Source organism: Trachymyrmex cornetzi, unplaced genomic scaffold (genome assembly GCF_001594075.2).
Source record: "Trachymyrmex cornetzi isolate Tcor2-1 unplaced genomic scaffold, Tcor1.1 scaffold61, whole genome shotgun sequence".
NCBI classification, from domain to species: Eukaryota; Metazoa; Arthropoda; class Insecta; order Hymenoptera; family Formicidae; genus Trachymyrmex; species Trachymyrmex cornetzi.
In genome coordinates, this window is record NW_017299926.1 from 2,910,109 (window position 1) to 2,922,799 (window position 12,691).

General features: G+C 34.8%; 1 protein-coding gene across 1 annotated transcript in view; it reads right to left on the bottom strand.

Moving 5' to 3' along the window:
• The window catches only part of Ets65A (DNA-binding protein D-ETS-3), a 64,508-nt gene that overhangs the window by 380 nt on the left and 51,437 nt on the right, over positions 1-12,691 (bottom strand). The window contains exons 4-6 of the mRNA XM_018516046.1: positions 4,524-4,583; positions 974-1,211; positions 2-32 (exon numbers count right to left, since the gene is read on the bottom strand). Coding sequence (XP_018371548.1) covers positions 2-32; positions 974-1,211; positions 4,524-4,583 — 329 coding nt within the window. The remainder of the gene's footprint in view (position 1; positions 33-973; positions 1,212-4,523; positions 4,584-12,691) is intronic.

Sequence of the window (12,691 nt, forward strand, 5' to 3'; positions counted from 1 at the left end):
CCTTCGTCATGATGTTCTTGTCGTAATAATACCTGCAAACAGACCGGACGCTCCATTTAGATTTTATGAATTCTAACGTTCAGTTATAATAGTTCTACATTTTCAGGAGCTTGAAGCTAATAAATTTCTGTGAGTTTCTCTTAAAAAATTGGACAGCACATCTAATTTTCAGGGACTATCCCAAAATCTTTAACTTTTCTTGATTAGCTTTATTAACTTATCGGCAGATTTGCCATTGGCATATACGATTTGCTATCAAACTTATAAAATTGAGACTGCAACCGTTACGCGATGACTTCAAAAATTCATCAAATAAAACGAAGATTTATATATTGTTTTCAAAGCCATGATTTTAATTTTAGTAAAATTATTTAATATAAGCATTAATACGTATAATAAATCGTATAAGTGATTCAAAGACAGTTCATTATTTGCTGTTTTCGAAATTATAAATATTGTGTGTATGTTATTTCTTATATTGACATATATTTGACACTATTTCTTAAATTTTGCTATACATATATAAATTTTGCGGTAAAAAAATTGGATTTTAAGTTCAACGTCTTCAACTTTGACATTGAAAATGAGCTTGCTTGTCAGAGAGTTCTTATACGGTTAGTAAAGGGACGTCAAAAAGAGCAATCGCGTAATATAATCAGTGGATCTGATGGAAAAATAATAGCCACGTCTACCGTCAGTCTGACTGTCGATGATTGAAATTTCTCCCTTGTCCGCCACCCCCTGAGTCCCGACGCGACAGCAACATATATACACACGTGCACGCGAGCAAACGCGAAACATTCGAATACGTTCATATATCGAACGAATTTACTTTCACCCCGAAACTTCGTCAAAACATAAATGATGGTCTGTTAATGGCTTTTTCATTTTGACGTTCGGGAAAAACGCGCCGCTGTTGTCGCGAGTTGCGAACCGGCGCGGCGCGATGGGAGAGCGCCATCCTGAAACTCACCTCAGGGCCCTTGACAATTTGTCGTAATTCATATTAGGCTTGGACTTCCTCTCGCCCCATCGTCTCGCCACCTCGTCGGGATCGGTCAACTTGAATTCACCATTGGTTCCTTCCCACGTGATACACGCGGCGTTACTTGAATCCGACAAAAGCTCGAGTAGAAACTGCCAGAGCTGTATTTGTCCGGAACCAGAGCTTGCGAGACGACTGCTCGTCGCCCCGAACATTTGGTAGGGATCTGTGGGTCATAAGAGATTCATAATACTTGGCAAGTTTCATATTTATTTAATTATTAGATTGCTTGAGTAAATATGTTTTTGAGGGAATTTTATCCTCAAGTACGAGATCAAATTTGATACTAGTCAAGTATGTCAAGATCGCTTCCTCCCTTCTCAAAATATATTATTAGGAGTGTGATTTAGTTTTGAGTTTTTTCTAAACTGATTTATTTAAACAATATATCACGTAAACGTTTAGTAACTGTTGTGCGATCAACATTTAATTCTTCGGCAAGTCCTGACGTGGATTGTGCTGGATTTTCGTCCAATAATGCTTGCAAATCTGCATTTTCCAGCTTTTATCGTTAACATTGAAATCACCACTTTTGAATCGACAGAACCGATATTCGCACGTCTTAATTGATGGACATCACCATAAGTTTCTATCAGAGTTCTGTGACCTTCAGCCGCTATTTTCTTCTGATTAAAAAGCAAAAGCAACGCAAATGCTCTTTAGGAAGCTCTATTTTTTAAATAATATAAATACGATGTTTACTGCGTCTATTGTTAGCAAACGACTAAATATCATGGAGTAATATTAAAGCATTAAGAAATAATAGCTGTGATTGAAATGTCTTTGACAACACTGACATTAATGCCATCTCTTGCAAAACCTTCAAAACTAAATCACACTCCTAATACTATGACAATTTGTTAATTATATGTAAGAGCAAAATGTTTGCGTGATTTATACCAATAAACGTAAACTCAGTTTTCACACTGTGAAGCACAAACGATAAAAATTTTCGCAGTTTCATGTAGGATATACCTATCCATTACACGGTTGTTTTTCAAGGGCCCCCGTATCACCCTTTAAAAGCTTTACAATGCGTCATCACCGACGCTCGCCGCTCAGACATGAAGGGCCCTACAGTCATACAAAAGAACATAATCGCAACCCCACAATAGAATAGAATTCATTTGGATCATAATAATTTCAATTTGAGAAACTGCCGACGGAGTGGCTTAAAGGGCGACGAGTGTCTTCTAAGCTTTTCGAAGGTTTAGACAAGCGACTCGATATATCGATTTTTATCGTCGCAATATTGCAATATAAGAAAAAGCGCAATAGTATTGGATGCTATTGGATACTAAAGACAGCTTTTCTCAAAACTACGGTTAGAATTTTATTGTCTGAAATAATGAGTAACATAACATAAATATTTTATGTAACTACAAAATTATATTTTTAGAATTTTTTAAATATAGCATATAACAATATAATAATAGAAGGAAAAGAGTTAAAGAAGAGCAAAAATGAAGGATATCATAAAATATTAAGTGAATTTAAATACATTAAAAATAAGCGAAACTAATTTCAAGTTTTCTTCAGTCGCATATAATTTACAAGAAATAAAATTTAATTATACATGAAAAGTCATAGGGGATTAAAAATTAGAATGTCAAAATAATAAAAGATAAAAGAAGTCGCAAATAATTCTAATAGTATTGGTCAAAAGGAAAAATTAAAATTGTAAGTAATCTACCACCGCGTTCCTACATTCTGTGAATTCTGAAGCATTTTCGTTACTCCGTTAATATCTCAAGTCGAGAAAACCAACAAAAAGAACATAATTTTCGAAGATTCATGTCAGTCTGTATTGTATTTACCTTACTCAACATTAAATTACTCAACATTAAACTATAAGATGAATATAACAATATTAGAATGTAAACGTAACTGGAAGAACCAATAGAAAAAAAGAAATAATAAAAAGAGAGCAAACTTACAGAATTACTGTAGATTATGATATAATTTTCACATGGAATGTTGTTCAAGATCAAGAATGGAATGAAGATAACGCTAATTATAAACTATGTTAAATAATAAAGATCAGACGGTGTGCTATTGTGTATATAAACATATTAATAATCACTATTAAAATTCTTTTAAGTACGTTAAAAATGTTAAAATACGATTTATTTAAAAGTTTAGTGTTCTCGTTAGTATTAATACTACTTTTCTAGACTTTGATATGAATCATTTTTGATATTAATCTTTTATATAATAATTTCGTTCTGAATCTGATATTATTACATCCTTCCAATCAAACTTGTGATCAAATTCTAACATATGATTCGTAATAAAGAATGTCTTGATTTATATTTTTTCTGTATTTAGAGATCCTTATATATATTTACTTCATTTAAAAAATAATACAGCAAAGGGGGGATTTATGAACTCTTATTAACGGTAATTATAAATTAAGATAGCTAAAGATTGTGGATTAACAATAGGCCTAATTAATGTGTGTGAGTGAAAATACCTTACAATTTCTTTTAAATAAAAAAAAATGTCACAGACTTTTTAACGAGGAGGTTAAACGTCCCGATTTAATGATTTCGATAGTCTGAACGAAGAAGAGTCGATACGAGAACTCCAAGACGAACCCCATAAAAATACAAGTCGAGCGATTATGAGAGGGAGACAGACGCGGATGATGGGGACGGATTCGGAATTGCCGGACCTCAAAGGTCGTTTCGCCTGATGAATCCGCTGAATGCGTGCCGGAGTGATCGCCTTTCGATCGAACGGTAATTCACTTACAAGTTAATAATGGGAAGGGGCGCGGTACACCCATTTATCTGCCGGGAACGAGGGAACTGATGGGAGAGAGAAATACTGGGATGCGACTACGCCCAAGGATTCGAGGCTCTTTTCTCATCGCGATTCGAAACTCCGAGGAATCGATGACGCGCGAAGTAACAGTGACCTTGTTTGATTATCGCATAGATAAGCCTGCTTTACAGGTGAAAAGAGACCTTGTACTTTCAGTCCTACATTTAAACCATGTCAAGTGATCTATTTAATTTGTAATTCAAAATAAAGATTAATGCATAATTTTTCATAATATAGAACACATATGAAGAGAGTAAGGATTATTATTTTGTGAAACAAGGACATAACTTATTATTACAGAAAAATTGCAAGTTCGATATGATAGTACATGAATTATATTTAAACATAGTTTGATATAAATAAAAATTTATACGAAATTTTGTTTTAAATTATATAGATCATCCGAGATGAACTTTACACGCTATCATCTACAATGAAATTTGGAATAATTCTTTGGGATAACTAAATAAAAAATTCCTTGTTTTAAAAATTTGTCAAATTTTGTTTCAGAGATCGATATTTTTATGTTAATGACTTTAACAAGTAGAGATTTTAATTAAATTAATTCGCCAAATATCTCACTGACTAGAATTCATTTTAGATTAAATGAGAGAACGCTTTAACTTCTCAAAAATATCTACCTACTACATACCAGGCTGCCTGAGATGGCTGTGCGTGTCCAGTGCTGTCTTTGATAAGCTGCTTCCATAGCCTGAAACAGGATGTTTCGCATCCATGCATTACTCCCCATCAAAATTTTACAGGAAGAAATATATCTAGGATGAATGATTCGTTTTTAAGAAATGAAAAGAGGTCTGGATTTAAATAAAACAGTAAAATATGACTGTGCGATTCATTCGAATTTCAGTCTGAACCATAGTTTCCATCATTACGGACGTATAATTATCTGTCGAAGGAGATGCCAGATGATTTCCGAACACTTTCATGTAGCGGTGGCTCGAGAATACTTCGATCGCGGGAGGAAAGTCATCGGTCCGAAGATGAAAAAGTGCAAACTCGGTCGAGCGTTAGAATCCGTTAGAGAGGATTTCCGTGTAGGCAAACACACGGGGCTGAGTGTGCTACGTGTACGTTTATCTCCCCGTTCGTTTTCGTCGCCGTGTCATCCCCGTCGTAGTGTAGGCCCCCTCTCTTCGTCTTATCATACGAGGATTCCCTCTTCGTGCGAGCGTTTTTCGTCCGAGAGCCTTAGGGGTCACGTTCACGCACGGACGTGTGCAATCTGTTTAAGGGTACAATGCCCCTTAATTTTGGCTCGTTACATGCTCGCAGGCGATAGCCTGCAAAGGTCAGTCGGTTGGCTCTACTCGAAAATCAGTGGGATCGCGATATTTCCAAATTGGCTCGAAGACCGTCACGTCATTAACAACGCGTATTTTATTTATATATTTACAATTTTTATCTCGGCACTTTTTACGGTTCATCACAAGTTTCAATTTCAAGTTTTATAAGCTTCAAAATCATTAAAAAATATTTTATTAGTTGTTTATATCTATACTACTTTTAAAAAAATCAATGCAACATATTATAATTATGTTACAATTTTATTCAAGTGATAAAGAATTGAAAATTAATTGTTAAAATTTTATTTAGCTAATAAAATGTTTGAATTTTTTAACTAAGCATCTATTTTTGTTAAAGAAAATTAAAAAGTAAATTCGGGGGGGGGGGGATATAGTTTGATTATAACATTTTTCATTTATTTCACAGAATAGACATCATTAACTAACAAATGGCCTGCCACAACTATCCGGATTGATTCAATTCTCTTTGAAATATATTCTTAAACATAAAAATCGAAGAGAGACACGTATTTTTTTATATCAACCCAATCTCAGATTTAAGAGATGAAACAACCTCTCAAAACTAACGCTTTGATTCCAATTATATCAACAAAACGATGAGATGTAGAAAAATATTTTAAACAAAACTTTTATGGTTTTATATACACTTTATAACTGTTTATTTGGATTGTTCAAAAATCTAATATTTTGAAAATACTCCCATACCTATTCATTTTTTGAGGGGGTTTCACCCTTTAAATTTGAGATTAGGCTAATATAAAAAAACACATATCTCTTAGATTTTTGTATTTAATGATATATTTCAAGGAGAACCGAATCGGTTCTGGACAGTTTGTGGTAAGTCGTTTGTAAGTGTTAAGAACTGTAAGAAATATTCGGTCTCATTTATATTCTCGCTAATATGTATCGATTTGCGAAGAATCAATGCGAATGATGCTCCCCCATAATGATAACATTCTCGACAATGGTTTCCACGATAGAGCGTCGTCGCGTCGGAATGTAGCAAGCCCCATGGGGCAGATGCTGCCTTTAAATAGCAGTTGGTGTCCGCTGTGTTAAACAATCTGATTTCGCCTCTGATTGGGAAGCGGGTACGTCCTTGGATGAGGGTCCCGGTCGGCCGGAGACGGCGTTCCCGGGTCTGTACGGGTCGTAGGGTCCGCCGCAATCAGTGTAGCCGCGGGGCTTCTAGCCGTCGCGCTCGTTTCTCTAACGCAAACTTCGATACCGCGATCGAGATCCCATCGACAGCATGTACAACGGGTATCACTGATGATAGCTCCATCAAATTTACAACATAGATAATAAACGGTGCGAAATCTGTTGAATTATCTAAACTCGTTATCTGTTATCGTTTTGGAAAACCTATTATGATACACTGCACTGAAAAAAAGAAGTGTTTAATTTTATGTGTGTTCAAGATATTAAAATGTTTTATTCTATATAAAAAACACTATACGTTTTAAATCCAAACACGTAGTGTTTTGTCTATTGAAAGAGTTTAAAACTAAAACATCTTTAAGTATTCAAAAAATGGGGACAAGAATAAAACACATTTCTTTTTATAGTGTGTTCTTATAAAATATTTCTAATTCTTTTATTTATAGCTTCTTTGATAAATTTGATATCGCTTTTTTTCGATGAAAATGTTGAGATATCAAGGTTCTTAATTTGCAAGTAATTGAAAATAAGAAACTAAGAAGATCTTTGAGGTTCTAAGTTTTAAACAATTTTTCAAATGTTAACTGTAAACAGATTCTTTAACAACTTTTATTGTTTACTAATTTCTACATCTGTGTTTATTCGAGGATTATGTTCCATCTCTGTATTTAGTAATAGATATAGAAAGCTTATCAAATATAAGGATATTTAGGAATCAAATATAAGTGTTAGCTTTGAGGGGTTCAACAAATAATGATCTTTTCAATATTCTTATTACAGAAAATATAAATTTCAATTTTTTTAAATCCATAATCCACCTGCTTTTTTAAACAGTCGTTTAAATTCCTTTAAATAATAAATACGTCATGCAAACTAACAGAAAGTACACTCCGTGCGAAAATGTTGTTAACTTATTAAGCATTAAACTTGTAAGATAAAACTTTATGAATAAAACAAATTTAATACTAAAAAGCATAAAAAGTCAACGCTGCATGTTTTTGTAAAATTATTATATAATCTTTCGGAATTATACCAAATTAATTACAAACGTTTTGACACCTTTATCGTGTCATCTTTAGTGTGACATTAAAATATACATATAAACAATTGACGATGATATAAATTAATCGTAAACATTTTACATTTCTCCTAAATTAGTTTATATGTATATTTTCAATTGTTTATATGTATATTTTAATGTCACACCGAAGATGACACGATAAAGGTGTCGAAACGTTTGTAATTAATTTGGTATAATTCCGAAAGATTATATAATAATTTTACAAAAACATCCAGCGTTGACTTTTTATGCTCTTTAGTATTAAATTTGTTTTATCAAGCATTGTTTTTACAGATCGATTTTGCGTATTGTATCGTGATTCGTTTCACGTCACCTCGAATCGATGAGGTCCCATCAACGTGTACCCATTGTCGCGAGTATATCTGCGCATTCACGAGCAATTACACGGGGCGGGGTAATCCCGTTAGACGGCATGCAGCCTCTTCGAGGGAGGATCAAAGAACTCGTCGTCATTCCGTGCTACTGCACTCTTTGGTGGTCTCAAACGAGTACAATGCCACTTTCGGTGTCGCGACATCGAAAGAAGAGGGAACCACGGCCCCCCACGCGACTTTGGAAAAACTTTGGACGCGTTCCAGCAAACACACCGACGCGCCGCGAGACGAAATCTTATCGGTCATTCCTATATCAAAATATCGTTCCGTTACGTTAATTTTGAAATGTCACTGATCGAAAACTACGGAATTGCGTCCAAATTGCTGGATATTTTAGAAATGAGTTTCATGAGAGTAAAATGAGGATACAAATGTGTGAAGCATTTTATGATATTACTTTAAAACTTTATTAATGTTTATTTGAATACTTCAAAAGTGGAGCAAAAAATGCCATTGTTGTAATCAAAGAAAAAACGTATTAGTTTTAGTTAGAAAGATGGAGCATTTTTTACATTGCAGGTCAAAATTCTGATATTTCAAATTAATCACAAATGATGATTAATTAGCTTGAGCTTTATTTATAATTTTCATTATGTATAATATTATTATGTATTAAGATATAATAATGAAATGTGTAATATGCACCATACGAGATGCTACACTTATATCTTAAATTTTGGCAATAAACATTAACAATTAAAACATACACGTAAAAGAACGATTTTACTGAGGTATTTAAAAATTTAGCTAGATACAGATCTAAACATTATTTTGATGGTCCAAACAAAATTATTTTCAAATCTGTATCTAACTAAATTTTTCAACAAAACCGTTCTTTCCGTGTATACTTTGACAAATCTCAAAATCCATGTACATTAGAAGTGCCTCCATCCGTTTGTCTCACTCACGCTCAGTTTATCGCCAGACTGCGACCTAAATCCATAATCTTTAGTCATATAGTCTTAAGTGATACTGACTCATACGCTGCAGTTTGCACAGATCTATTCCAGACATAAATCACGTTGCCATGCAGTGTGTAATAATGAGTAAGTGAGCGTAACGTGCTGAGCCTTGAGCATGGTAAGTTGCTCGTACAAGCTATCCAAAGGGTAGAACAGATTACACCTGCATACGAGGGTATAAGTCCTGCATGCAGGGATGAAGCTCAGGCGAGCATTATTTTTCGCGTCGTTCCCGCCGACGTTCCACCAAGTTTGTCGGAAATATGCCGTGGAACGCGAATGTTTCCTCGCACAGCTTCGTATAACAAGATCGCGTGCCCTACGTTACACGTGTGCGAAAAGCCGAAAAGATATCTTCATAGACCGAACAAGATCGAAAAAGAGCTTGGGAAACATTTATATTTTTGAAAATCTCCCCGCGGACACATTTCTGTTTAGAATCCTTTTGTTGGATTTGTTTCTATCAATGCATTATAGATTAATTTTGGTTTATATCTTATTTTTTATATGATAAAAACTAATAACGCGGCTGTGGGAGTCAATGCAGTTGTTAATGCGATTATCTTATATTTATTTAATTTATTACATAAATCTTGATGTGTGATTTCGATGAGCGCCATACAATAGAAATTTGACGTTTCGACTCCTTTTTAAGTTATCCTCAGAATCAATTATCTATTATCACAAATTTTTATTCCGCAATCAAATTCTTCATGTAATGTGTGGGTTTCCCAACAGTTGACAGACTATTGGAATCACAACATAAGCGCCGCACTCCATTACATAAATAAAAATACATAGATAATACAAATTTTTTCGTAGCAGACAGTCATACTGATAAAATAATGATAGATTTCGAGAATATACTTGCAGTATACGTCTTAACACAACGGTTTCTAAATGAAGACTGTAAATTCATTTTTATTTTTTTTCTTTTCTAGTTTTAGAAAAGGATAAAGAGTAAAGTGAACCGAGATTAAATTTACATTGGTAGAAATAGGCATTAATTTAACGTATTATAGTGATTAAATAAACCTTCTTCAAGAATTTTGTACAAGTCCTACAGCATTATCGATCGTGAATTAAGAATATTGAAGGGTAATTATTACGTCATGATTACAATTAATTTATTCGTGATACGCATGACATACCAAAATATCTGAAGTAGGTACCCCGTATCGACTAACTGTCCAGTAAGTTGCCTTCTAAAAAACGGAAGTCGCAGTTGTTAAATGAGGCTTTCCCAAGAAGTTAGACGTGCGGGCGATTCGTGCCCCGTGATGGAGGTAACATGTTTTTGTTCGTCAGATAAGGGCAGGCGTAGCAAAAGTTATTTGTAAGAGCGAGCTGCGTAGCGCGGAAAGAAAATTAATCGTTTCCTAATTATCGCATAGCGTGAATATAGCGCTGACTTGGTAAAAAGGAAAAAAGATTCTTGTCTCTCTGTCTTGAGTACCTTCGCACGATACCAGCGACCCGTAAGTATTGTTTATCATATTTTTCACGTATCCACGCGAACTCCTTGCGCAATCTTTCAACGGGAATTCTTTCTCTTTTATCGCGTTCCTTTGAAAAGAAGTGTTTATTTATAAAACATAAAAGAAAAAGAGACTATATTACATTTCAGGTAACATAAATTGCTGAATGTAAAGAATCGTTAAAAATGTTGCAAAATGAGAAATTTGCAATTCATTTACACTTCTGAAACACATAAATTCTGAGCAGACTTTCAATTTCTAGATTACAACTCTGTTTATCGATGTCTTTGTTAAGAAAATACCATCTCCAAATTGGTAAAAATATCCATAAATGAAATATAAAGCTCGATAAGCTGGGATATTCTATATTATTTTTGAAGAGGACAATAGAAACCAAATTTTAAGAATGTTTTATTTTTACTAGTTAATTTTAAGCGGATATTAATGGATATTTGATTCGACATTGACGGATGTTTCGACTCATGGCTTCTCGACGAAATCGGCTACTTTTTCCGTGTGTAGGCGATAGACGTTCGACTGCGCACGGTTAAAGTGGAAACGCAATCCCTGCACCCCAACAAGGAATCAGAGATGAATGCGAGCCGATATGGGGGGAGAATCCCGAACGCAGGCAGCCATGCGTGAACGTGTCACGCATAGGCACGTGCCCGTGTATGTACTACCGAAAGACATAATGCGAACGGCGACAGCGACTCTGACGACATGTCCCGCAACCCCTGCAATATGCTATGGACGTTTCTTCCGCGCGATTCCAATTTACCGGGCCTTGTATCGCCAGGGATATAACAGTCCAACCGAGATGGAACGTACTTTGCTCTATCGCACCAGTACGTTTTTCCAACAACGCGAAAAAGATCACGCGATTCGTACCAGATTAGCATGTAATCAGAAAACATTTCAAACTTTGCTATCCAAATTCTTTATCATAAATATAGCACCTGTATATGTTTATACTCGAGAATCTTATAAATATTTCCATCAATTTTTAGTTGCATGTAATGAGTACTTTCATGATTAATTATTAATTTAATATATGTATCTCAATGCTTACGATCATTAATGTTGTAAAGAATTTTTAGATGTTATAATGGGTAAATGTATTATTTGATAAACATATATATGTACTTAGTAAGACATATCCAACCAATTAATAGCTAATTAGTGTGTCAAAGGATTGAGCTACAATAATGAAATCAGTGTAGAATTGGCAATGACATTTTCTAAATGTACAGAGTATGCACAGAAAAAGTACGCGAGTACTCAATAAATTTTCTTCGAAGTAGCGATGAAATGTGAACCGCATCATGATTCGATGGGCACCTCTGTTTCCTCCGGAGAGATGGAGAGAGAAAGAAAGAAAGAGCGTGAGAGGGAGAGAGAGAGAGAGACGATGTACCGCTTACCCTTCCTCATTTTTATTGTCGTAAATCTGGCAGCGCGAATGCGCTGGTCACGCGCCGTTTCCCAGTGACTTGTTGCCCACGATCCATGTCCCCCAGAGTTTTGCTCCTGCGACCCCGCGAACGGAACCCGTGCCAGCAAGATCCGGTCGTCCGCTCTTCTTGGCCGGGGTTCCGGTCACCCCCTCCCTCTTCCCTCTCTCTCTTACGATACGTTAGAATCCGCGCTTCAAACTTTTAGGAAATTTAAAAAACAAATAAGGGCTAATGAGAGTTTTTTGCGCGGTTGTTAGTGCGAAAGTAAAAATCGTTTATTGTCGAAAAATATAGTGTAATTAGTTACTCATAAACGTTTCGACCTGCTTCCGGGCCATCATCAGTATGTCTGAACGTATATTGTAAAATTCTCACTTCTTCATGGCAAGATGGCAGAGTGGCAACTCAATCTTCTTATTCAATTGGCCACTCTGCTATCTTGCCATGAAGAAGTGAAAATTTTACAATATACGTTCAGACATACTGATGATGGCCCGGAAGCAGGTCGAAACGTTTATGAGTAACTAATTATACTATATTTTTCGACAATAAACGATTTTTACTTTCGCACTAACAACCGCGCAAAAAACTCTTATTAGCCCTTATTTGTTTTTTGTTTTTTGACATTCTTGAGAGTTTGGTTATTTGTTTTATTTATTTTAGAAAATTCTCACGCCGGATTCGAAGTCGATTTATACATTGTTAATCTATTTCTTGTCTCTTCCTAAATCATAGCACTGGCTAAAATCGCGATAGAAGGATATTGAATTAATAATTATAAGAAATAATATAAACACTTCGCAAAATCAAACATGTTATAACCAGACGGAATATAATTGAAAAATAAATTTGGAAATTCAGTTTTTATTAAAATTCACAAAAAATTCGAGAGGGTAACCACTTAATGTAATCATGGGACAGAGTCCTCGAAATCATTATAAAATTCATATGAAATCTCTACGTATAATCCGATAATTATATA